The sequence below is a fragment of the Agelaius tricolor genome, unplaced genomic scaffold (assembly GCF_023055355.1).
Source record: "Agelaius tricolor isolate 1412-34295 unplaced genomic scaffold, bAgeTri1.0.p SCAF_3, whole genome shotgun sequence".
Lineage (NCBI taxonomy): Eukaryota > Metazoa > Chordata > Aves > Passeriformes > Icteridae > Agelaius > Agelaius tricolor.
This window is the reverse complement of record NW_027269263.1, coordinates 13,231,325-13,258,314: the sequence shown is the minus strand read 5'-3', so window position 1 is coordinate 13,258,314 and position 26,990 is coordinate 13,231,325. Positions and strand designations below refer to the sequence as shown.

Below are 26,990 nucleotides of genomic sequence, written 5' to 3'. Positions count from 1 at the left end.
TGGATACTGATGGTCACACATAGAAGCTGAATTCAAAACTGAGTTTATATCAATTGTTTTTATTAGATATCAGCAGTTTACAAATTTGAATTAAGAAAATTACAGAACAGAATTAACTTGAATTTATTCTTGGTTGAAAAGTTTCTTCTTTAAGGTCATAATCATTTTTATGCAGGATGTCATCAGCAATAAATTCTAGACTGTCTAAAACACAGCCCCCTATTTCCTTATTCAGCAATTGATAATTTATCAAAAATCTAAGATTGTGCTAAACATTTTTAACAAGTATTTAATTAACTACTCTATTAGGCCCTTAGTATATTTCAAGTTTTTTTTTTCAATTTTTACACAATACAGAATTTTTAAAAGCACTTAAGGATTCTATATTGCAATTTTATTTGTAACTTTCAAAACTAGGAATAAATAGACTGTTCCCACAACAAGGTGAAATCCACTATTCAGCATTACCACACTTTGACTTCTCCACATTTCACATCTAAGCACAGAACCTTCTAGCTGGAATACTGTATTAAACCACTAATTCCCCACCATTTTAATGCACATCAATTTATGACTTTAAGAGCTTTTACTTCCTGGCAACACAGGTTTAAATTAAATGTATATTTTGCTACAGTCTACTGAACACCACCACCTCCTTTCTCCTTCCTGCCTCACAGACAGAGCCAGTAATAAAATAAAGCTCCCAGCTTATCTAACAATAAGGCTGTTAAGAAATAAAGACTGGAAAGGAAGAAAAAAGAAAAAGTATATGCAATGTAACAAGTTGCTGCAAGATTTCTGCTCTGTTAAGATGAAACAGCACTAAGAAGAGGCTGAGTCAGAAATCTGCACTAAGAAATAGGTAAAAACATCATCAGTCTTAAGGCAACCTTCATTTGAATCAGCAGAGTGATTACTTGTGTGCCTGAAGAGGAATCCTTCTTTAGCTTCAGTTAGGAACCATATCGGTCCTAGAAAAGCAAAAACAAATAAAAACCAGGTATGAGTGGGTTTTCCATGCAAAGAAATCAGTTTTATTTCAATTTGTGCAATAAATAGCTGCTGAATTCTTCAAGACTTTCAGAAAATGGACCAGTGCTTCCAAGAACTGGAGTTTAGGGTGGAATTAAAGAATAATCAGCCTGATTTTCAAACATCTGAGAGCTCCCAATGACCCCATACAGGAATTGCCAAGTGAGTGGAGCACAAAACATGCTGGACACTGAGGTCAGGATGGCTTATTTCATGCAAAAACATGGATCAAAGGTCAACTAAAGAGCCAACACAAGAGTTGGGCTGGATGATCACTGCAGACCCCTTCCACCCAAACTACTCCATTCTGAGTTAGCAACTGTGATGAGTTGAAAATAGAGTGACAACAAATAACTTTCATGACAGGATTTTTAATTGTAAGAAAAAAGATATCCTAATGAAGGTGAGCTAGCAGATACAGATTTGTTTTCTAAATGATAAAGATTTATTGTCTACTTTGAGAGGTCTACAGAGCTCAAAACCAAAAGTATTCTGTTCTCCCTAAAGATAATTCAGTGGCAGAATCCATGGTACTAAATCCCTATAAAAAAAGGCTTCAACTGATGGTTAATAGATTGTGATATTTTTACTCACCTGTATAGATGTCATGACTCCATTAGCAAGGACAGAAAGTTTTCCAGCCACGGATTTCACTCCTTGTTTAAACTGAGTTATATCAGGAGCTGAAGACAAGACATTGGTAATATTGTAGCTTCCTAAAAGGAGAACACACACACATGGAGGAAACAGAATTTTAAAATATTAAAATTAACCTTTTTTCCTCCCTGAAGTACAATGTATGACCAGGAGCACTAGACAGAGATCTCAGTGTCTTAAATGCATTTTGTTTGGATTGTTTTCAGGTTTTCATTATTCCACTCAAGAGTGTCATCCTCTACACTCTGCATTCCCAGCAAAGCAATTGATGTTTGGATAGCAGATGACTTATTGTGTACTTTCAGTCTGTGACAATGTCGTTCTGTATCCTCAACAGCTCTTATCCCCTTGCCATTTACAGATGAGTGCACTTCAGAGGTGGCTGAAGTGATGAACCCTATTTGTGTGCATGCAGAGGGGTGATGTCCATGCCGTATAAACACAAACATTTTGCCTTGCTACATTTGAGGCTTGGAAAAATTCACAGAAATTACAGTAAATGTAAATAAATTAGGTTTTATAACTCCAGAACAATGCTGGCAATCCAGCCTTCCTTAAAATTTGGACAGAATTAACTCAGCTGTTATTATGGAAAATGCAAGTCTAAAAGTAAATGAAATCAAAGATAATTAACTACTCTAAGTGCAGTCTAAACTAACTGCATGCTAAGTATTAACATGCTAACAGCTACTGTCACCCACTCATTGGTGAAAATAATTACTGGCATGCCTTAATGTCAAGTATGGGATACTGTCAAAGGCACAAATCCAAGTAAACCAGAATCACAGAACTGTGATCACAGAGTCAGCCCCAGAAAGGCCTGGGATGGAAAGAACCTCAAAGATCATCTCATTCCAATCCCCTGCCATGGGCAGGGACACCTTCCACTATCCCAGCTGGCTCAGAGCCCCATCCAGCCTGGCCTTGGACACTGCCAGGGATCCAGGGGCAGCCACAGCTTCTCTGGAAAACCTGTGCCAGGGCCTCAGCACCCTCACAGGGAACAATTCTTTCCCAATATCCAATCTAAACCTGCTCTCTGTCAGTTTAAATCCATTGCCCCTTGTCCTGTCACTCCAGGCCCTTGTCAAGAGTCTCTCTCCATCTTTCCTGTGGGCTCCCTTCAGGCACTGCAAGACCACAATGAGGTGACCCCAAGAATCTTGGGAATAAATGGGGCTCCAGGGAGTAACTATCCCAAACCAGACCATTTTCCAAATGGAGACTCCTTTGAATCTTCCAGACAGGGGTGGAGGAGGAAGAGAGAGAAGGAAGAGCTCCTCTGTCCTGGGAAGTTAAAGGCACCTGCCTCCTCAGCAGGCTGAGACAGACAATCCTGGAGATAATTTGTTTTACCTAAGATAAGAGGATGGTTTGTAGCACAGATATCTTGTCACATTAAGAGAACTTTACACTCCAATCCTTCAACCCAGCATGGGTTTATAGATATTATAGATGCTCTTTACAGATTCCCTTGAAGAGTTCCCTCAGACAGCCCTATTTCTGAGCTGTAACCTGGACTTACGATCTGTTCATTCATCAAAAGCTTAAGGCATTGTTGTTACTAAAATCAGTCACAGAAATAAAATCTGCCAATATAAATAATCTGAGAATCTCTAACCACTTCTCAGCCACAAGAATTCCTTCATTTGCTGGCTCAGTTAAGTTCATGTAAACAAGGCACGAAAGCATCTCCTTTTCTTGTGGTTTCCTTCCAAATCAGCACCTCCAAGTCAGCCCCTTGATTTTCTTAAGCATCAGCTCTGAAATAATGCAAAAAGGCTCTTTCTTGCAGCCCTCTCCTTGGTTAAAAACTTCCTTACAGCATTCTGTACAAAAGCAAGGAGCCCTCACTGACACCTCACCAGTGCTCATAAAAACAACCTTAGAGCAAAGGATATTTTATCCTGGCAAGGTCTCCAGAACTACAATGGTGTTTTTATTGACAGTGTCCTGATTATGTTTATTTTATGGAACTAATGATAGCCTAGGCATTCATGCCACACCAGACAAACTGTCAGTGCAGTAGCATTTCTCCAAGAAGGGCCACCCCTCAGTTTTTGGGGTGAGGGGTGTAGCAGAGACATGCAGGAAAGGAAGTTTCAGTATTTGATATGGTGTGAATTTATGACACCATGTGGCAAATGCTCTTTCAAGTGGCTAAAGCAACTTACCTGTGAGTTCTGCTTGGTATCTTATTCCCTCCTTAATTACTTTTTTTCACATTTCAAATTCCTAAATCCCAGTTTTACTTAAGCAACCAGTATCAGGAGTTATAAATAACCATATAGTTATATAATACCTAAAATAAATATATTATATAGCATATTTACATAATATATTATAGAATTATATTAACTATATAGTTAATATAAAATTCTGCTTCCTCCATGTGTGTGTGCTCTCTGCTAGTCTGTTTATTCAAACTTGCTTTCAGGGGCTCAAAACTAAACAGTCATATGTTTTTGGGTTTTTCCCTCTTACTTTGTTCCAAAGTAAAATCAGATGCTGCACACTGTTTGTTTTTCCAGGCTGTTTGAATAATTATTCACAGATTTCAAGTTCTTCAGTAACTCTTCTTTTTCCAATTTCTTCAGAAGTTAAGGAATGAAACTCAACTGATTAAGCCTATAAAATGTTCCAGCATTTTGTGCCACCTTTTCCATTGCACATTATTGCACAATCCAAGAAGTGTTGGAAAGAAAACATGAGACATTCTCAATATCTTAAGGGGCTTCTTTTCATTCAGTCCAATCTTTCTCCCTTTCTGATTTGATGAACTACACTCTCCCATGTGAGGTGCTCCAATAAATCTTTGAAACAAACAAATTAAGATCTTCCTTAATAATTTTGCAAGGCCAGAGGTAGAAGGAAATATCCCCCTGAGTGGATATGCCATGCAACAGATTACATGGGAATTTCAAGTCCACTAACATTATTTAATGATTTTTCCTAGATCCAGTTTTATGACAGCTAATGAGTTACTTATGGTAACTGATCAAAAAAACTACCTGAGATTCCATTTAGGTGCTAGCTCAGTGGAAAATATTACAGTTTTCCTTTGATAGATGTTATCTACAAAACAGTCTGTTATTTGCAACACAGTCCCCACGATAAAATACTGAACTTACAGAATCAAAAATGGAGAACTTGAAATTTAAGGGGTTAATTTTCAAACAAGGACAACACCTGCCATGCCTGTTGGAGCTATTAGCATTCTGCTTGCAGAACACAGAGATGACTGTGATTAGGAGCAGAGCCCGGGCCTGCATTCCCCACATGCTCCAGTTTCTGACTGTTTGATTTGTACCTGCTGATTGTTTCCTCTGGTCTTCAAACAAGTCAGCTGAACTTATGGATGTGCTTCCAGAAAGCCTTTCCAGCCGAGCCCTTGCTTCATACTGGAAAAGAATTGAGAATAAAAAGGATTTTATCACCTTGATGTCACCTTCTGAGGTCACGTCAGACAGTCTGAGAGACTACAGACATTTAGAACTGAAGTTGTGCCCATTTCAGTTTTCACATCACTTACACTGAATTTGCCACCATCTCATTTCTGAGTTACCCAAGAGTGACATTTATCATTGCAACCCCAAAGGTCCCACCAGCTGTTAGTTACCCTACACCTGCTGGAAAACTATGAAGCCATTAAAAACAACAACTAAAATATGTGAAACCAAGAGGAAAGCACTGCAGTTAACATCCTGCTGACCCTTCCAACCACATTACACTTTTAACTCAAATTTTTCCAAGTTCCCTGCAAATAGTAATTGTATTTTTAATTAGTACTTACACTGTTAGTTTTTCATTCAAAATCTCTGTCTCGCCTCCAAAATGCAGCACAATACTAATCTCTTTTTCTAGGCTGATTCAACTCCATGCAGTTCACTGTACAATTTCTTTACCTGGTTAGCCTCACAACATAAATGATGTTTTCATGTAACAAATCCACAGCAGGAAGGTGTTTCAGCAGTGGTTTGTTGGCATCGGTTTGGGTATCCAGAACAAATTAAGCCTGATTCTATCAAAAATCAGGAGTGCTAAATCATAGCCTACCACTTCTATCATGTAAGAAGAATGATGGAGGTACAGTCCTATCATGCAACTCCAATTCCTTAAAATTAAACTATAAATGATCTGAAGTTTGTACATTTCTATCAAACAAATAATCAAGGGGACATAATTCTATAAGCTCACAAATTCTACCAATTTTAACTATTTATTGCCTTCTCTCTAACTCACAAGAATACAATTTTTACAGTCAAAGAATATTTTTACATTTAAAAGTACTTATCACTGTTTGCTACTTACATCAGCCTGATCTTGCCTTCCAAAGTACATGTCTGATGAAATGGCTTTGACATTGCCAAATTTTTTCTGTGCCTCATCTGTGTTTGCAGAAGGTTCATGTTCAGGCTTACGCCGGGATGCAGGCCTGCAAGGAAACAAACTGCATCAGGGACAGAAACCTCACCCACATGAGAATGAAAGGAATCAAACAAGAAGCACTCAAGTGCTCAAACTGTACAAGTAAATGAAAAATATGATATAAAGTAAAAAGAAGAGAGGCAGAAAACTCCAAACATGCACATATTCTCCCCCCCCACCAAATTCTTACATCTTCTACTTGGTTACAAAGATAGAAATACAGTTGTCATAGAGAAAATATATTTTTTTTACCATCACAATCAGACCTGTTGTTTATGTCTCTAGTACCTTCAGCCTCAGAACTGAGCACTCCAAATTTTCATTCATTTGTTAACAAGGTTTCCTTTGATTCATCACACAATAAACAAAGCAGGTATGTGCTCAGAACAGTGCAAATATTTGAGTTTCTCCTCACATCCTTTGTCTACTTCCTCTTTTCCTGAAAGTGTTTGGGAATTACCTCCACTACATGCACTGAACAACTCTGAGCACAACAGACAGTGCTTAAAATGTAAGGAAGAAATTCAGCTTACAAAAGAAACTCAGTCAGGAGATCCCTTGACTGCTGATGAAAGTTCTGGCCAAATTCTCCTTCTACACACTGAAGAAAATCCCACTACTATCACCAGGACTCAAATCACATGAAAACTTGGGCTTTCTGGACAAAAACCAGTTTGGTTTTCTTGGTGTACCTGTCTGAAAATCCTGTGCTTTTTGAAGTTAACAATATATCAATGTCTTTACTATTATTTTCTTTCTTCCAAAAAGCATCTGAATTGTCATCCCATTTAGAGAAAGTGCTGCTCCTCAGATCTGAAGAATCAGAGTACCTAGAATGAAAGAAAGAAAAACCTATTGAAAAGTCAGAACTTTGTTATTTTTTGAAAAGTGGGAATATATATATTTGTCGTTAGATAATGACTGCTGCAAGTGTTCACTAGCAAGTATGTTTTCACCAAAATTACAGGTGTCAGTGACTAATTTGGATTTCACAATACTGCTTTAGAAGCTTTGTACAGTTGAATCCAATGGCTCAGAACAGACAGGAAAGCCTTTATTTCTGGTTCTGTTTTTTTTTAGGTCCAAATATTAAGAACTTGTGAGTTGTGCCACACATTTGATTAAAATTGAATGCCAAAACCATATTTCTTGAAAGGGAGTCTGAATTTCATAAGGCAATCTTCTCTTGCACATCAAAACTGTGGGGAAAACACAAAATAAAGGAAAAGAATGAAGCATGTATGTAAATTCTGGTACATGATTTGATCTTTTCCCCTTTTGATTACCAACACATACCTCAGCGTATGTGGAAAGTATTTGGGGGAAAAAAAAAAAAAGAAACCACCAAAACCTATCAAAATGCCAAAGATTAAGATTTTGTGCTTTAAAAAATAAATTTACCTGAATTTTCGCTATAACCAGGATAGGGAGAAAGATGATCAAAACCACAGGGGGACAGGAGAATGGAACCATTCAGTAGAACAAGATAGGATATTAAAGTTTGCACCTGCATCTTGTGAAAAATACTCTTAAAAAAAAAATTCTCCATGGTTGCACTGTGAATGGTCAGGCCACTTGTTTTTGCAGTTTATGAGAAATGTGACACCTGCAGCAGCAAAGTCTCAGCACTGAGCATGGGAAATATGAGGGGCAGATTTGGAATGAACTTCTACAAAAAGCAGGAGCCTCTCTCCTGACAGACAAAAAGAAACCACAGCAATTTTATAAATTCCATAATAACAAACAATCAAAGTGTTCTTATGGATTTGAAGCTTTCCAGTCTCACAATGGCTACCAATGGCATTTGGCAGGGGCTGCATGAGCTGATTTGGGTAAAAGTGTTTATTTTCTCTATCCTTTCCTCTCAGGTTTTTGCAGCTTTGCAAAATACTTCTTCAGTATTTGGGGTGGGGAAGAGAAAGGAAAACTGCATTTAACACAAAATTTTAAAAAATTACATTGTGATGTTAGTAAAGATTTTATTAACTGTAGCAAAAGAAAACATCAAAATTCAGGATTTTCAGAGGCTTCAATTTTATGTCTAAATCTTGAGCTTGAGACCTTTAGCTTGCTTAATTCACTTATCAACACTCTAATATCCTGTATGATTATTTTGCTTTTGGGCATATACTAAGATGATGCTAAAGATACTTGGCCTCTATTTCAAAGTCACAGCTTGAAATAAAGGATAATAATACACTTAAGAAGTCCAAATCTGACTGTTCTTTTTTTAAAGAGAATGAACTTGTGTACCAACTCCAATTAGATCCTCCCAGCTCGAACCAGAACAACAAGAGCAGGGAACAGCCAGGTTACAATCTATCCTCTAATCACTGAACCACAACACATTAAAAGCTCCTCCATAATTCATCCTTTGCCTGCTGGTAGCTGATGAATAATTTCAGAGCAGTAACAGTTCTTTTCAGGCAAGCACTGAAATGCTATGCTTTATTTTACAAGACTGCTGCCACTTTCCTTGGACCCACATTTGTACTTTTGTTGCAGTGATTGCACTACAAAATAGTGACACAAAAGCCTTTGTGCTTTTGTTGCCTGTCTACAAGCAATTAGGTACAATTTCTCATGTTGCTGTGGCATGGATCCAATAAAGGCAGTTTATGAAAGCAACACCTGTTTACATCTCTCAGTTCAGAAACAGCTGGTTCATTGCAATTAGTGCCTGTAAGATCTAATTATTTTTCTTCTCCCAAGAGCAATATTTTATAGTGTGCATTGAATTCATCCTCTGATAAAAAATGTCGCAATTATTTTTTGCTCACATTTTATGTTCAGATACATAAAAGTCTCTGAAATAGGACTGCAGACATTCACACAACACACCCAGCACAATACCTCAAGAAGACTGAAGTTTGTGCATTTGGCATGCAGAGAATGATGCAACTGTAGTACATCTAATATCAGACTTCAATGCTTATTTCATTTGAAGACAACAGCACAAGAAAGAAAAGAAAAAAGGAATGAACACAAGTCATTTTGACAAAAAATTCACTGGATTTGGAATACAAAGTTTATATGGCAACTGTCTGTGCAAGCAGAGACTAGACTCTGGACAAGATATAATCTACAAACAAATAGTTCAGACCACTTTTCCAACAAAGCCTCCTCCCCTCCTTCACGAATCTGTCACTGAGGTAAAGCCAACTTTCCCACCACTCTTCTGATTCCATGTCCCCTGAAAACATGCTGCGTGTGTCCACAGCTTCAAACTGCCTCCATCTCAGCTTTCAAAAACACTGTGCACATTTTTATGGAACTTGCATAATCTTCTGGGCCCATCCAGAATCAAAAGCTTACAGAATACCTCGAGCTAGAAGAGAAGTAAGAGTCTTCCACATCATCCATGTACTTCTTCTTTGGCTTTGCAATTGTAGGTGTTTCCTGCTCGATTGTTTGCATCTCTGAGGCGACTGAGTGAGAAATGCCACTGGGGACAGAAGAAAACAAGCATGTCAAAGATGACAAATCTCATACCCTAAAAGAAAAAAAAGAAATCAAAGCCCAAATCTAGTTTCTGAAGCTTGCTGAGAAAGCCCAGGCTATACAGACATTTAAAGAAAGAGGAATTAAAATAAAGGAAACCCTTGGAAAACTGTCATTCTCTCAAGCAGGAAGAGGACTTCTGAACACAAAGCCCTTTCTGACAGCTGGAAAACACAATCTAGGTTGACCTCTGTCTGGCAGGTTAGAACTTAAGTCTATCAGAAGCTTCCCCTTGACAAAGAGAAGATTTTTTTTGCTGATATTGCTCAAGTTTCCATAACATGCTATAGTCCATTTCTTAATTTCCTGAGTAAAATGAGGGATAAGTGCATGAAACCACAGAGTATTTCAAATACAGTTTCCGGAACTTCACATACCTCCTATTGCTGCCCAATCCCATGCCAAGCCTCTCCAGTTCTGTTTTCTTCTTACCAGAGAGGTTTAAGGTTTCTTCTTTGGCTTTAATATCAAGATCTCTGTAGGCCAACCTTAAAGATGATACACTGGAAAAAACCACAGTTATCAGAGAAATGTTCAATGCTACACTGAATCAACCCAGGAATATTAGTAGAACATTAACAATATTTATTTCAGCACTCTATTTTCTAATGTCTTCCCTTAAGGCACATCTGGGCCCAGCTAAGTCTCCATCCCTTACCTCTAAACCACCTTAATATCTTCCAGTCACACCACTGCAGCAGAGACTGAGGTTTTTCATCTTGATTACAGAATTGCAGAAATACTGCTTAAATTTAATTTGTCAGGTCAAAAGGGATACAATTTTTATTGATTTTAATGAGCAATATTTTAATTCATAAGTCTCAACTGGGATGAAGTACAAATGAACTTTCAGAAGAAAGGCAAATGAGATTTTGGATGCTGCTGGTAGATGTGCTGCAAAGCAGAAAGGAATAACTGATACCATCTACCCAGCACTTTATGCAGGAAGATAAGCAGCCCTTCTCAAGAAATCTATTTTATAAACATCAAAATCTTATTTGCTGTTGATTAAAACAAATGGGAATACTGATCAAGTTTTTAGATGTAATTTCAGCTATCTATTCTTGTCAGTGCACAGCAGAAGATAAGGAAATTGTGTAAGAATTTAAAATCACATTTAAGTCTCAGAACTCTTCCTCCTTCCAAATACTAAACTACAAAAGAATCACTTCCATTCCTTGCCACATAACAAAGTCATATTGAATTAATTTAGTAAAGCTTATTACTCAAGCTTTTAAAATTAAAAACACCACACAAAATAGTTGGAAGCAAATGCAATTTTAGCAGAATTCACCCTTCCTTTCATTTTGGTATCTGCTGCCACCTAATTGATAATCTCAGGGAAATACAGATCTCTTGCCTCCACTGGGACTGGATCCATAAACTCAGTGTATGTGCATCCCTCATGTTTACAAGCATTTTTAGAGGGTTTCAGCTGCAGCAGAAAGGCTGCAGAACTTTTAATAAAAGTTGGCTTGGATCTTTAGATTTATACATTTCTAACACAAAACTCAAGACACTGCTTGGGACTTTCTTCCAAACTAAATTATACAGTCAAAGATAATATTGATGAAGAACAATAATACATGAACAATCCTTTTTTTATTATTTAGTTGTTACTTCAGAGTCTCTCCACTGGTAGTTTTTGGCAAACACCAAGAACCATGATGTTGTGGCTAAAACACTTCAAATGATCCCCTTGTGATTGGCATTTTTAAAGCAACCAAAACATTCATTTCTGCACAGGCAACAGAAAAGTGAGCAAAAGGAATGGGGAGGAGAGTATAGACCAAAGACCTTGGTATCATGAGCAAAAAGTGATCCTGTAATTATGTAACAATTCAGAATACTTCTTAAAAGGTTATAGGATGGATTCTCTAGCACCTGACAGGATGTTAAACTCTGGAACAGTAAAAGTGTACACTGACCAACCATTTAGTAGTGTCATTTTGATGACAGCCAATGGAATATTAAAAACCAAAAGCACACAGAAGAATCAGGAACAGCACCCTGTGAGCTTTAGGGCTGAGTATTTAATAACTAAGGTGCACCAAGAGATTCAAGACCTCAGACAGAATTATTCAAAGGGTTTTGGTGAAAAGTGAAGGCAGTTCTAGTAGAAATCAGCTGACAACTTCATCAGGCAATTTGAGACATACCTAAACTTCCTCTGCTCTTAGCCAGTAAGTACAAGCTGAATATTCCCTATGCTCTTAGAAAGACTGCTTTCAATAGCATTGAGCTCACTACACCAAACCAAAATAAACCAGGTAACTAGCAGGAGACGAAAAAAAATTCAAGAGCCAAGAGTTTTCTTAATAATTAATTTTCTACAGTAATCAAGTGTATAAACATATATTTAATAGCCAAAAAAAGGCACTGGGGGAATTACTGCTTGGCTCATCTTAACCATGTCTGTTTGGGAATTTTTTTGAAGAACTGAAGCTTTATTTGCATATGCTAATTTATGGTAGTATTTAAAATGCTGTCAATTAGCTCATTAAATTAGGCTTCATGGTTTGCCATTGTGTAATTAATTCATACTTACAGTGGCTCTTCCTTCTCAGTCTTCTTACTACTGTGAAGATCTTGTTCCTTCATTTTATCTACAGCTTGTGCTTGTTTTTCAACCTCATTAAAGCTTTGGCTGCTCACTTTTTGGGCTCCCAAACCACCTTTTTTGGCACCAAGCTGGAATTGTTGAAAAAGAAAAAACCAAAAGCCCCAAAATTATAACTGAGACAACCACCTAAGCTGACTCAATAGCCAGATGTGAAAGCAACAGCAAACAGTACATCCTGTCTGGGAGCAGTCCTTGAAGACAGCAAGGACAATTTGGAGCACATAAAATACTTCTTTCCATATCTTGGACTTTAAAATTCTGCTTCTGGTAATTGTTCTTACAAATTTAGTTGGCTTTGCAGCAAAGTCTCACAGAAAAATTGAAGTATTCAGGTTTTAATTGTTCAGATATTGGCAGGCTCAAAGAAATATAATACATAGATCAATTTTGGTTTCTTTTGTTGTAGAGGAATAATATAATAAATTTTGTTGCAATGGAACCATTATCGCATTTATAACACACTTAATACTGCAGACATGGATACAATGGTGCTGACTCAAATGGTGGCACAGCCCTCAAACTGCTTCTCTTAGTCTCCTCTGTGTTTAATTCCTCACCTGCAACACTGCAGCAACAAAACTCACAAAAAACCTCAGCTTTTATTGCTTTAAAGCCTTCATGTAAAAGGTCCAGGCCATGCACACAGAGATCACAAACTGTACCTACACTGTTCAATCCAGTTCTGTTGTTTTCACTGGAAGGGAACAGATCTGCACAAACCACTCAGAATAAAAAATTCCTCTTGGCTATTAGGGTCTTCTAGTGGGAGTACAAAATCATGGGATTTAATCTAAATTATCTGCTCCAATAAACCTTTAAAATCTTCTGTCCTACAGAGGCCCAGCTTTAAAAGCAGTGAGTCCCTGTAAGAAGCTGTCACCCTGACAGCCCATCTTCAGGGTGGCATTAGGGTGATTGACTATCACACTTTCAAAACTTGAGCTGCCTTCCTCAGTTTTCCTGTGCCTTGGACCATCATTCAGAGACACTAAACTCTCTTCATGCCTTTTTACAGAGACCAGATGCTAAGAAAGTGCTAAAGACCCCATGCAGAAACAAGTCTGTAAATATCTTTAAACTATCTTGAAATAAATGACCTATAACACAGTTAAAAATACTCATTGTTTACATACACTTACCCCCTTCTTAGCTTGATTTGGCTTCTTTTTTATGAAGGTGGTGTTCTCTGCAAGGATTAAATGTACACTAGTTAACATACAATTTTTATTAATTCCAGAACTGCAGAAGAAAATTTCTGTAACATCAACCTCAAAATAGTTTTTGCCATTTATTTTCATGTCTTTCTACACTGAGGGGCTGAGATACTAAACCAAGCTATGTAACAGAGCTGTGGATATCTCCAAGAAAATGTGGGGAGCTACCTTTGATTGGCATCTCTTGGAAATATGCAATAGGAATAAAATTACAGCTCAGTTGTCTGTTGCAGGTTCCTGCCAGTTAACAGAACAGGAAAGCAGGACTTGCTCTTCTGAATTAGACTTGAGGTCCACCTGACCTCATACCACTCCCAAGATGAGTTTTTTCCTGTCTAGAAAGGCATTGGCTGTGTTCAAACCCACCAGTGACACACATAGAACATACCTGCACCACTAAAACATCACAAGCATTATAAACAGCTCCTACAGCATCCTACTGGATGCCTGTGCACACAGAAAAAGTACCCTGAGCTGAAATTTGCATGGAAAGGGGCATACAGAGAACAGAGATTGTTCCCTTTAGACAGAACTTGTGATGTCCAAACCAACCAAGAAAAGCACCTGCCTTAGGAGAACATGTTAAAGATACAAATGAGAAAAGCAGGAAGTGCATCCAGTTAAGTTTTTTGTAGTCTCCAGCTCTAAAATAACCAAACCCAAATAAAAACAGTGATGAAGACTGTACCTGCCTAAAGAACTGAAACAGGCCCAGGCAGCCCTTATTCTGTGCTGCTGATAATGAACACTTTGTTCTCACAAGCCTGGCCCTGCAGGACAAGCCTCACAGCGACAAATCACTGAGGTATTTTACTCTATTCTGTCTCCATCAGCTTTTCTTCCTAACTCACAGTATGACAAACTGCTCAGAGTTAAGTATAAAAGCCTGGTCACTGAAGGTATTGCATTATCAACACAGGATTTTTCCAGTCCAAGTTCTTATGTTCAGATTGCTGAAAAGGGAGCAAAATCTATTTCCACAGCTCCTCCTAGGCAGACATTCTCTTTCCAAAGGGATATTTGGGTTCCCTACACTTGCTGCTCTCTTCTGCTGCTTGCACTCATTACCTAATGCAGGCTGTGGGGATGTGCTAAGGCCATCAACACTTGGTCCATGTTCTGATCCTAAAAGATAAAGAATAACAAGGGTAAAAATATCAGAAAGCTCTTTAAAATGCATGAAGTACCAAAACACATCTCACTGTACTCAGGGTAGTGCCTGGAAGAGACACCATAATGTGGTATTTCCATCACAGCTTTCCCAGTCACTATAAGGGCAGCAGGAACCCCAAATTCTTGTGTTATTAAGCATGGTTAGGTTATTTAACTATTAAAGCAAGCTAAAAAGAGACTAAACTAAGAGAATATCAGAAAAATGCAAGTTATTGTTAACAAAGAATCAGTCATACCTTCACAGGATTCTGGAATGTTTTCTGAAGTTTTCTGCTGGAGAGAAACTGGTTCTGGTAACATCCACTCTGTATCCTTTGCCTTGGAAAAAACCAGACAGAATCAAAAGTGCACAGAAAATAGAATACACCAAATAAATATGAGCACTTAGCTAAAGACTGCCTAAACATCACTGGTTTATAATTATTGAATTCTTATGATTACAGCTTTTAGGATTAAAACCTGTACTCATAAGGGCAGATATTAAAATTACAAAAAATGCCTACCTTTACTAAAAACAACATGGTTTCAACCTACTCCTGAGCACTTTTATTTTTCCTCTCAGGAATTCTGCTTACTGTATGTTCACCACCAAAACCAGTAATATGCATTTTAACTGTGCTTTAGATTATTTATTGTATGCTGGATGATTTATTTACATATAATCACCACACCTTCTCCCCACTAGAAGCTCTTGCACTTCCTGTTTTTTACACATTTTTGATTGTGAGCAGTCCTCCCAACATTCCTGGTGCATCCTCCCACTCCCTTCACACACATCCCCCTCAAAAGGCAGGTTTGTGACCAGCTCCCAACAAATGCTGTAAGAACTGTTACACTTTGCTGATTGCAAACTCAAGGTACCACACAGTACATTTATATCAGAGCACTTCCAAGCAAGAAATCCTGGCTCCAAGTGGAATTGTTGTGTCTACAATAAGATGGACTTTCATTCCATATTTAGCTACTATTTGGGTCATTTAAAATGATCATCTTAGGAAGTGGTTCACATCCAGGAAGAATTCTGACTCACAGAAGGAAAAGCAGGTAAATATTAACTCCCTGACCTACCTTTTCTCTATGAAGTTTTCTTTCAGGGTTTAATCTTCACCATAGAGCTCACAGTCAACCAAAGTGTTTAGAAAGCAAACAAGAATTAGACAGGTAATTTGTACCTTGGCAGAAACATGGGATGCAAAAAAATCTTCCTCCTCTTTGTTCTGAGGTGATGCTGGTGGCACTCCACACCCATCTGTCCACAGCTGAAAAATAAGGGCCAGAATTTTACAGGTTAATTGCATGAATGTATTTTTCTTTTCAATGCATTAATCTTAAAACAACTCTGTTTTGTTTTCAGGTTAAAAAAGTATTGATTTTTTTTTCTTGTCCATATTTTTTCCTTACAAATTTATCCAGTGTTCAATAGATGACATTCCTTCTTTTATTGAATTCATACATATTTCATGTGCTCCTGGTGGATGAGCCAAGAGCTTTGAGCAAAGCCAGGTCTCAGGGATGGGGTCCCCAGAATGCCACAGGACTGCAGGACAGGACTCCAACCTGTGACCTGCACTTCAAAACTACTCACAGGCAAATCTTTTCTCACAGCTCTTCCTACTCCATGCAGGATTAATGACCTCTGTCAGAAGGGACAGTGAAGGTACAACAAGCTCACCTCACCATTCAGCAATCAGCTCTATCACTAAGTCAGAAAAGGAATTTTTTAACATGTGACAGGGGAGGCAATGGCTGGTGCTAAATGCAATTATCTGAATACGTTACTTCAGTAATTTTAATAGCATATAATAACTTTAGTTTGCAGTGCATAGCTAAAAATATTTACTAAATATTTAGTGAATTTTTTCAATATTTAATATCAAACTATTGGATGGAACCTGTAATTGAAGCAAAATAATCACAGCTCCTCAAAGAGTCATTTGGGGAACTTGCCATAAACTTAGATGCACACAGTATGTTGCACTTACTTGAACACATTTTACATCTTAAGCTGTTTACTAAGTCAAAAGAAATATTCTCTGAACTTTGTGATGTGAATTCTATTGTCCATAGTATGAATAATTAAGATTATAATTATCTATTAAATTTCATGCTGTTTGATGCACAGATAAGAGAAAAAAATCAAGCCTTCTTGCTTTTAATTTCCACTCATCTGACAAACTTCAACAACCTGAATTAAACAATCAAAACATGTTTTCTGAGTATGAAAAAGAGAACTGTTGTCAAACTTATCTAACACTTCAGAAATCAATTCTGGATACTTTGCTTAACTCCTGTCAGCAACCTAACAATGTCTTGACAGCTTGCATGAACTGCCTCAGTATTTCTCATGGAGAACAGCAAATTCTGCGCAACTTGCTAATTTCCCAAATGTTATTTTCGTAGGGAAAAAACAAAAAAATACATTATTTACCTGATCAAAACAAACTCCACTTAAATCACACAAAAAGTCTGTAGTTATTTCCATTAGAGTTTTTCATGCTGTATTCCTCTAAACATGCAATTTCGGATGAGCAGAAATAAAACCACTACATGGTTCATGGAGAAACGGCCACGTTATCTGAAGACTGATAATCTTTTGTGTTACTGATTAGAAACTTAAAGTGACTTTAGAGGGAAAGAGGGTGAAGTTTTTCAGGAATCTCCAGAGCTCAGGACACACACTACTCACATCAGTGCCATGCTTTCTCGTGGCCTGTGTTGCAAGAGATTTGATCTTCTCCTTGTAGAGCTGAGCAGCACGACTGTTGTACTTGGCATTGGTGTCATTGGTTGTGCACCCATGTTGGTGGAAAAAAGCAGACTGGGAAGCAGAGCACAGAAAATGCTGTGAGGAACAGGCTTAAAAGCTAATCACATTTGGCACAAAAACATATTGCAATGCAGCAAACTACTCTGCTCCTCTGCCTAAATCTGGTCTTTTAAATTATAGAGTCTAAATAATCTGCAAAGTACAGAGGAAACTCCACTCTGGTGACTTCTTTACATATAAATAAAACAGAAAAAACATCATTGTGATGCTTTAAGAGCATATACAAATGCAAGCTCCCATTACATATTAAAAAAATCCTTGTTCTGGAATTAAGTGATTAAGAGGAAGGAAGAGGTACAATTAATTGCCAGTAGCTGTGCTCCAGAGGACATTCCTAATGCTCTAAAAGGCACTGCTTGGATTCATCTCTGTCAGGCTGGGGAGATCAGTGTATGCTCAATAATATCAAAATGTATAAAAAAATGGTCTTCATTGAAATGAAAGAGTGTCTGTGCACATATCTATGTGCCCAGATATGTTTATAGGCTTGTGTATTTATAAAAAATTAATAAATGAAGACTGTGCATTTCTGCACGTAAATACATACCCCTATTAACTTGGTACTCAGAGGGGCTTCCTAGAAACCCTAATTCCAATCACCATAGAGATTTGATCTGAAAGCACAAAGAACTAAGGCCACTTTGGATTTTCTAGCTATCTGAAACAGCAGGAAGCTCAGGACTGCTGTTATCCAGGATTCAGCATCATCAGGCAACTACAGAACACAAATGATTGATATTAATCTAGCACAGCTTCTAGACAATAGTTTGTAAAACTAGAATTTGGTATTTAACTGGAACCAAAAGGAATGTTTTTCTAGTGCCATTAAAAGAAAAGTGTTAATTTTACTTCAAATGTCCAGACAATTTACCAATCTGTTTTTTCATGTTTCAAGTACTAATCTGCTGAAGTAATGCAAACCAGACCATTGAGAATTTAAGGTATTTGGGCAGTTGCTGAGGGTATACTGCACCTCTTGGTACAATGTATGATAGGAAACAGTGACACCCAAGAAGGAAGACAAAACCCACAAAATTAAACAATTATGGTTTATTATTATTCTTCTGCTAATAGGGTTTCTAAGACTAACAGAAGACTTTTTCAGATGTTGCCATCTCTTCTTTCGAACTCCTTCAAACCCTTTACATAGCAGAATTGATATCATTTAATCAAGGCTTTTAAGCATTTGGCTAAAAAAGAAACTATTCTTAACATGATGAAGAATATGATGATTATTCTTAATACGAAATCCCCCTCTTCTCATTAGTCAAAACTGTGATTTTTTTGTACTAAGTGACATAACAGAAACTGGATGAGGACATTTATATAACAGCAGTACTAACATGGAAAAGAATAACTTAGCAAGTACAGGCAGAAGAAAAAGAGGGAGGAGACACCATGTAACTGCTCAGATCTGTAAGCCTGAGATAGTGACTTGCTGCATGCCAAATTCAAAGAGAAATATCTGACTGGAAAATACAGAAATGGAAGAAAAGTTACAATGACCCTGAACTCAGCATTTTTTGTATGCAAATAGGAAAAAAAATTAGAAAAACCCTAAAGACTTAAGATAGTTAAAACTGTCAAGGAAAACACAATGGAAAGCAAGCTTGGGTGAAGCTTCTTAAAGAAACAACATTAAGGACCAAGCACAAATGAAAAAAATATAAGGGATAAGCATTCAGGGAATTAGAAGAAAAGCAGAAATTGCTTTTGGAAGTTGCATGTTCCCACACCGGGTGGGCCAGCTTAAGGAAGAACTCTCAGTTATTTGTGGAAAAAGCTGGGAAAAGATAGCCAAAGAGTTTACAAAAAACAAAAAGGGAGACTGAGAACAAGACCAGTTCAACAGAACTTCAATTTACAAACATGCTGTGTAACTACATAAAAAATGAAGTTGAAAGTACCAGCCAATGTGAATTGGCCCAAACCATGACACTGCTAGCCCCCCTCCAACAATGCAGCATGTCTCATCTGCAGTGCTAACTCAGGTGAAGTCAGATCTTTACTCCAGGGTGACTTTTGGCAGTTCTGTGGGTTTTGGCATGGTTTTTCATGAGCCATGGAAGGAATGATGGTCACAGGAAGGGGCCATAAGCTTGCTTTACAAGCCATCTTTGAGCAGCTGTCTAAATTAGATGTGTACTGACAAGGAACCTGATCTGGCCTTTCCAGTGATGTTCATCACTGACTTATAAGAAAAAAACCAAAACATTTTCAGACTATACCAAAATGGAGAATGTGCAAGAATGGACAATGAAATCAGCATCAAGAGGATTTCTTTAAAGATGGGGAGGTGGGATGCTGTAATAAAGAAAAAGGACTGGAAAAATAAAAATAATCCCAGGAAGAGAGGCAGTAAGGACAGACAACATTTTCCAAGCCTACCAAGCTTCAATGTGCAAAGCAAACACTTGGGAGTACGTACAGCATTTGCATTTCCTCCAACCTGCATGCATCTCAGCTGGAACCAGGACCAATTGGAATCCAGTTCTGTTGACCTAAACACAAAGAAATGGTTTTAGTGTCACCACCAAAGCTACTTAAAATCACTGTTTCTGGTTTTTTGCCAAGTGTTTCTCTTCCCACCTTTTTTTTAGTAATCTGTAGTTATTTATCAGACCCCAAAAGACCCTGAGTCAGTGGCTGGGACACTCACCTGGAATAGAACCAGCTCAGGGTGCAGATTTACTGCACCAGCTGCCTGCCTGAGCACTACCCAAGTACTAGAATAGTTGTGTATGTATGTACAAAACCACAGAGTAGTTTGGCTTGGAAGGGTAGAACTCAGGTGCCACCACAATGAGCTGCAAATTGAACACAATCACCAAAAAGCTATCAGATACAGCAAAGCCAAAACAATCAGAAGCTGAAGGAAGAATGGGTTTTTCTCTCTGAGCAGGTGTGTGAACAAACAAGACCATTAAAAGATGAATTTTGCTGTCCAAACTCAGCAATACTTACCGAATGAAACTCAGGTGAACGCCAAGGGACCGGTGGGTCCCTGAGCAATCGATACAGAGAAACACTCCATAGGTGATGCTTGCCCAGCTAGGGTTCTTTGCTCCACAGTCAAAACACACCTGAAAGCAAGCAAGCAAACATCAGTAACAGGACTTGAGCATAACCAGGCCTTAGAGTTGTATTACAGGTCAGTGTAACACCCCTACAGTGATCCAACTTTGTTAACTCATTCTTACAGCGTTTGTTGACATGACAACTCCATGTATCCTAATTTTAGACATCTAAAGAGGAGTTACACAATCTGCTCACACAGCTACAGCCTCCCCATTTCCAAAAATAACCACTGTACACAGGTTGAGAAACCAGGTCAGAGAACCCACATCAGCCTAGTTCAAACACACGTTTAACACAGCACTTGCAGCACTGCTGGAAAGTGGTTAAGAAATATTTCCCCAAAGGCAGCCTCTCCTCATGTGGCACCTTTGAGTCCCCAGAAAGTTATCAGCAGGACTAATGCCCTCATTATCTACTTTCCTATACTGAATCCTTGACCTTCAGGGCAAGCCATGGCAATCCAGCTGTGTGAAGAAGGCCTCTGAGCACGGCTTATCCAGACAGCCTCTGCAGATACTCGCATGATTCATCACACAGCAATTGCCACATCAGCCTTTCCTCTGTCTGTGCCACGCTGGTTAAAAAGCAACCAGGTCCACAATTACTGCATGGACAAACCCAGGAATTTCCACCAGGATGGACCTCTAACACTCAGCCAAAACAGCAAGAGCTGTGTCTGTGTGTGTCTCATACACTTTGCAGGTCAGCAGACCACAACTTTCAAGTCCTTTTTCAGCTATTCTGAGTTTTGTGCTTCTTTGACCAAGGAAAGCAAGAACCAGAAAAAATTATCTGATACAAATAAATTATCAAATGCAAGGAATACAATAACTTTAAACAGAAACAGCTATTCTGAGTCAATTCCATGTGTACACATCTAGTCTTGTATGACATTATCTGATCAATGCTTTTTCAGAGTATCTGCAAAGATTGCAGAGAAGTATTTTTACAATAAAAGCATCCACCCAGGGGCACCTAATAAGAAATCACTCCACAGAGACAAGCTTTTACACACAATATGACAGCATCCCGATTTGCAACTTTATCCTTTAATGTCCTCCTATAAACTGAATGCATCCTCAGATAGCAATGGAAGTTCTAGCTATATGCAGATATAAAAAATAAAGTTTATTCCAAGACAGGTGGGAACATATGGAACATCATAAACAGGCCACAGAGCTTCCAGCACCTCCTTGCCAAGCTGAACAACAAAATAAAAATAAAATTAAGAAGCCTTCTTGCCAGAAACTCCCTCTGTAAACCTGGACAGAGATTTGTCTTTATTTTCTTGTACATACATAGTCAAACAAGCCCTGAGTCTGGGCTCAAGTCATGTCATCCATCATCCATCCAAATTAATTTCAACTACATGCCCAAAGCAGTTTGAGGCTAAACTCCTCAGTTTAATGTGGGTCTATTTAGCTTGGGCAGTCCAAATTTATCAGGCACAAGCACAGTTCACGAGCAGATCCAGCATTAACTCTTCCAACAACTGCACACTTTCAGGGTGAGCTGCAGTTAGGTAATGACTGGTAACACACACAGAGATCATGGAGATCACAGCTCCTGCAGGTGCAAGTCCTGCCTCTCCCTCTCAACAGGGACCTAACACTTACTGATGTTACTTACATATCCCACTCCTGCATGCGGAAATGGGGCATTCCCTGGCATACAGCAGAAATGAGAGCAACACAGAATGGGGGACAGCAGGAGGGGTTAGAGGGAGCTCCTGAAACAAGCTCAGGTGGAAGAATGGCACAGAAGGGGTGGGGGAATAAGAAGAATGAGCAAGACTTCATGTATGCCATATTCTCAGAAAACACACAGCCTAAGTAGCCAGAACTTGTTATTTTTTTTCTCAGATTCTGTGAAGCAGATCCTTAAAACATGAGATTTATTTTCATTTTAAATCTACTACTTTCAGGCTTTTTCTTGCAAGGCCAAAGGAGGATGGGTCAACAAAAAAGGAGAAGATTCTGCTTGAAACCAAAGCCAAGAGAGCAACCCTGGTCTCACTTCTGATACAGGAGAGCAAAGCTGACTTACAGCTGGAAGTCCTGTGGAAATTCCCTGGAGTACAAATGGGAAACGAGAATCTGGAGTGGGTGGTTAAAAAAAAAAACACCCATATTTTTAAAAGTTCAGTTATAAACATACCTGAAGATTCTTCTCCTTTCCCTTTCCTTCCTTCCAATTATGAGCACTTTATAATTTCAACATCTTAAAGTCAATTGCATCATCTTGGAGTTGGCTGCCACAGCTCAGTATTTTCACTCTCACAGGAGTCCCTACCAGACACCTGTGGAGATTATTCCCAGGCATAAAAATGCACCTTTCAGGACTGAGATGCAAGCAGGAACGTCCAATTTTCTTCTGAAAGCAAAGGAGGAACTGCTATTTCCATCAATGTGATGCAACAGAAATAGATGCATGTACCACTAACATTTAGACTAATTTTGTTTAGTTTTCTCAATTTTTAAAGTTCTTGTCACCAGATAAATTTTAAGAAGAATCAAGGGGAAGAAATTAAAATCAATTTCAGAGCCACCCTAAGAAATTGTTTCCATTTTAAAAAACAAATTGTATTTTCTGTACAGATTTAGGTGCAATTCAAATATTAAAATATTGATTAAAAAGAAATTTGAAGGATATGCTTAAATAATCCAGTGCTTTCAAAATACACTTGCACGCTTTTTATTTACTTTGTGTTGAAACACTTCACAGTGTAGATTCAGTAAGAGTCACTTTGGAGAAAAACCAGCCAAAGACCTGACTGAGATGTTTGTACAAGAGCAAACAGAGGTTTGGGTATAATCCACGGCAAGCAGTCAATAAATCACAAATCATCCACCTTGCGCAAAGCACCTACATTAACAAAGAAATAAATAAAATATTGGCCTTGGCTGTGGAAATGCAGTAATAAATAGCTGATAGAAATGCTATTTTGGGCACAAGCAGAAGAGGTGAGTAGGTTCAGGAAGAGCACTTATCCCTGAGGTCAGGGTTACACGGCGACTTTCAGCCTCTACATTTGGAACCTCCCCCAGAACTCCAGCCCCAGGGCAGATCCACACCTTGCCATTCCCGGGCTGTGGATCCAGCGGCCTGAGCACTAACCCAGCTGGAACTCAGGAGGCAGTGCCACACTCAGCCAAGGGGATCTACACCCAAACAGCTCCTCTTAGTCACCAGCCACTGTCCCCAGATATGCTTTCCTCCTTCCCTTGCATCAGCACTAATCCAGCTGCTGATCCCGCTGGGAAGCGGCTCTGCACGGGCACCTGGACTCAGAGCAAAGGTAGGGCCAGCTCACAGCACAGCCACCTGGCCAGGAATGCCACCATAAGGGAGGGAGCTGCAGGGCTGGCCACGGGAAGGCAAGAGCACTGCCTCTTTTGGAAGCGTCATCACCTCAAAATGACTTAAGGGACACAAGATAGTAGAGTCCATGCTGGGGCAAAACCCAACACAAACACAAACCACACCCAAATAACACTGTAACAACAAAACTCAGCTACCGATAAACCACCAGCACAACACACACACTGGGACTCCAAGCAGAGACAGGATGAAAGAAAGAAATGAAAAAACACTTCCAGAGGAACAGATCTAAAAGGTCTGACAGAATCAAAGAGACTTTCAGCACAGCCTGAGTGTGCAAGTCTTCAAAGGGGTTGAGCTGTACAACTCAAACACTCAAGTTAACAATATCAAGTAGCTTAAGGACTATGAACATATTTATGGGTACAAAATACATCCTAGTTAGTAACTGTAACATGTTTGTTAAGTCATCAGGCAGCTGATCAACAGTCTGCTGTCATCAGCCAGCTCTACATTATGTAACACCCAAAGACACCAAGAACTCAAAACCTCATCATAAAGGGAACTAACATCAAATTACAAGTGTTAATTACAAGACAATTATTAAAACATCACTTTCAACACACTCTAATCCACATAGTAAACTGCACATTTATTTAAAGGAGAATTATTTTCCTAAGCTCACATGCACTAAGAACTACTGCAGAGCACCCAGAACAGTGTAAATGCACATGCCTGCCTAGATTAGGCAGGTCTTCCTAAACTCTATCCATAAACTGCACAGCTAAAGCAAATTACTAAACTTTTAATCCAGAACACTTTTCAATATTTGCACTTCCCCATGTCTTTCTTCCCCCCAAAAAACGAGTTGCAAATAAAAGGGGCCGATAGACTGCTTAAGAAGAGGGCAACCGAAAGGAAACAGAAAGGAAACAAGCATGAGAGGAGAAACTGATGGAAGAAACAACTTTTATTTCAGGAGAACAGTGAGACAGGCAGGAGTGGGAGAGTTGTGAGATCTAAGCTGCTGTTTTCCACTCCCTCCCTGCCTTAGGTCACCCAGACTGGGCACCGCGGCATTGTTATCGAGTTCTCTGTGCCTCGGCCACTTCTTTTCCACTGGCCCACGGCGAGCGGCAGCACACATTGTGCTACTACTGCTATGTCAACACTGAATTTCTGTGTGACACCTGACATGGGGAGACAGATACACCTGAGCAACCACAGGTACCACATCCACCTGATTACACAGTAGCAAGGAGTCCAGCACAGGGGAACTGCTCCAGGCACTCCACGCTTGCCAGGCAGGGACAGTACTCTCTAGTTCTCCGGTGATCCCAAAACAAAAAAAAAAAGCACCACAATAACCCTAAACTACTCAATTTTCAGGCAGAGTGCCAGTGAATTTCAGGAGCTTCTAAGAGATCTCTCACCGTCCTTGTTGGGACTAGGACCTTTCCTTGATAAACTTTTTACCCCATTGCAAAGGCAAGTTTTAAGAATACTTTTGTTAGAAACTGAGTGCTCACCTCTGAGCTCTGCTTTGAGAAACCAGACCTGCACAGTCTTAATGAATTGTGTTCAAAGAGTGGAAGTCAGTTTCAGACCAGAGACAGACATCCGGATTCCTATTCCCAGAAAACAAACCTAACGTGTTCCTTCATCATGCTAATCCGAAGTTTCCTGGTGGGTGTATATTTCACATATGTTCTCAGCGTACATCGCAAAGCCAACACAAACAAGCAGCACAGAGCAGCTGAAGGCACTTGTGCCCCGTCACCTGGCCAGCCACCTTTCCCAGCCCAATGGGCACTGCAGAAACACCTTCATCCCACGGAAAACCCACCTGAGCACGGGACAAGCACAACGGGATCCAAAAACAACAAACTTTTATCACTGCACAGGTGGCCGTGCCACTTCACTGGGTAATAAAAACAGGGAAAAAAATAAAATAAACACACACTCAACACTACGTTGCAGCTGGTTGGGAGCTTGCTTTTATGCTCAGCGGAGCTGACTCGCAGCAGACCTGAGGCACCCGGTGGACGCCGCACCTCCCTCCCCAAGGGCTCATCCCTTCGGGATGCGGGATGCCGGCCGGAGGGACGAGGGGCAGGCAGGGAAGAGCTCCCCCGCTCCCGGGACGGCCACCCCGAGGACCCACCGGGCCTTTCCCTGCTGTCCCGGGCCGGACGTGCCCGGCTGCGGGCCCCGCGCCTCCCCCGCCCCGCCGGCTGTGCGACGTGTCACCGCGGCGGAGCGCTGCCCGCCGGCCCGGCCCGGCCCTTACCTTGTTGGTGGGCACGGAGCGGAGCCGCTTGAAGATGGCGGCGATGTCCTGCTTGCTGGGCTCGCACATGGCGCCGGGAGAGCCGGCAGGGCCGCCGGGGGAGCCGTGAGGGAGAAGGGCCGGGGCTGCCCGCGCCGCCGCTCCCGGGACGCTCCGCCCGCCGCGGCCCGGCCGGCCCCACGCCTGGCGCCGAGGGCGGTGCGGCCCCGCCCGGCCCGCCCGGTTGCCGCGGAGACGGGAGCGGAGCGAGGCGGGCCCGGGGGGCGCGGTGCGAGGGCGTGCTGGCCGCGGTGGGAAACCCGCACCCGGCTGTGCCCTGCACAGGGTCACGGCAGCTGTCGGTCGGGAAGAGGCCGCGGAGATGAGCGAGGCCAGCCTTTGAACGCTCGCCGCCGCGTCAGCCGCACCGCGGCACTGAGCGCCACGTGCAGCTTTCCTACAGCTCCGGGGACGGCGACTCCGCCGCCTCCCTGGGCAGCCCGTTCCGATATCGAATCACACTTTCCATGAAATAAATCCACCTTATGTCCAAACTAAACCTTCCCTGGCACAGCCTAAGACTGTGTCCCCTCATCCTGTCCCTTGTTCCCTGGGAGCAGAGCCTGACCCCCAGCTGGCTGCACCCTCCTGTCAGGGAGGTGTGGAGAGCAGTAGAGCTCCCCTGAGCCTCCTTTTCCTCCAGGTTAAACACCCCCAGCTCCCTCAGCCGCTCCTCATCAGACTTGTGCTCCAGCCCCTTGCCCAGCTCCGTTCCCCCCTCTGGACACGCTCCGGCCCCTCAGTGTCCATCTTGCAGTGCCAGGCCCAGAACTGGACACAGCCCTTGGGGTGAGGCCTCCCCAGTGC

The 26,990-nt window shown here is 40.4% G+C and overlaps 1 protein-coding gene across 2 annotated transcripts; it reads right to left on the bottom strand.

Moving 5' to 3' along the window:
• Positions 1-39: 39 nt before the first annotated feature.
• ARFGAP3 (ARF GTPase activating protein 3) lies at positions 40-26,357 on the bottom strand. 2 transcript variants are annotated; one of them, XM_071422539.1, is made up of 17 exons: positions 26,145-26,272; positions 25,701-25,775; positions 20,420-20,538; positions 19,884-19,956; positions 17,315-17,446; positions 15,801-15,887; positions 14,865-14,946; positions 14,524-14,580; positions 13,381-13,427; positions 12,167-12,309; positions 9,996-10,121; positions 9,440-9,562; positions 6,810-6,947; positions 6,001-6,124; positions 5,000-5,090; positions 1,627-1,748; positions 40-971 (listed from the first exon to the last, which is right to left on the bottom strand). In XM_071422539.1, exons 4-17 carry the CDS (start codon positions 19,908-19,910, stop codon positions 954-956), a joined length of 1,317 nt encoding a protein of 438 aa, XP_071278640.1. In that variant the 5' UTR covers positions 19,911-19,956; positions 20,420-20,538; positions 25,701-25,775; positions 26,145-26,272; the 3' UTR covers positions 40-953. The 2 variants fall into 2 exon arrangements, with proteins under 2 accessions (XP_071278640.1, XP_071278639.1); XM_071422538.1 differs by lacking the exon at positions 25,701-25,775 and having other exon boundaries at positions 26,145-26,357.
• Positions 26,358-26,990: the final 633 nt, after the last annotated feature.

Excerpts from the sequence above, each read along its gene's own strand:
- ARFGAP3 (XM_071422538.1), bottom strand. The coding sequence starts at position 26,213 with ATGTGCGAGCCCAGCAAGCAGGACATCGCCGCCATCTTCAAGCGGCTC. Across the intron at positions 20,539-26,144 it reads GCTCCGTGCCCACCAACAAG|GTGTGTTTTGACTGTGGAGC; the intron begins GTAAGGGCCGGG and ends GCTTGCTTTCAG. Across the intron at positions 14,947-15,800 it reads CATCCCATGTTTCTGCCAAG|GCAAAGGATACAGAGTGGAT; the intron begins GTACAAATTACC and ends GTTTTTTCCAAG.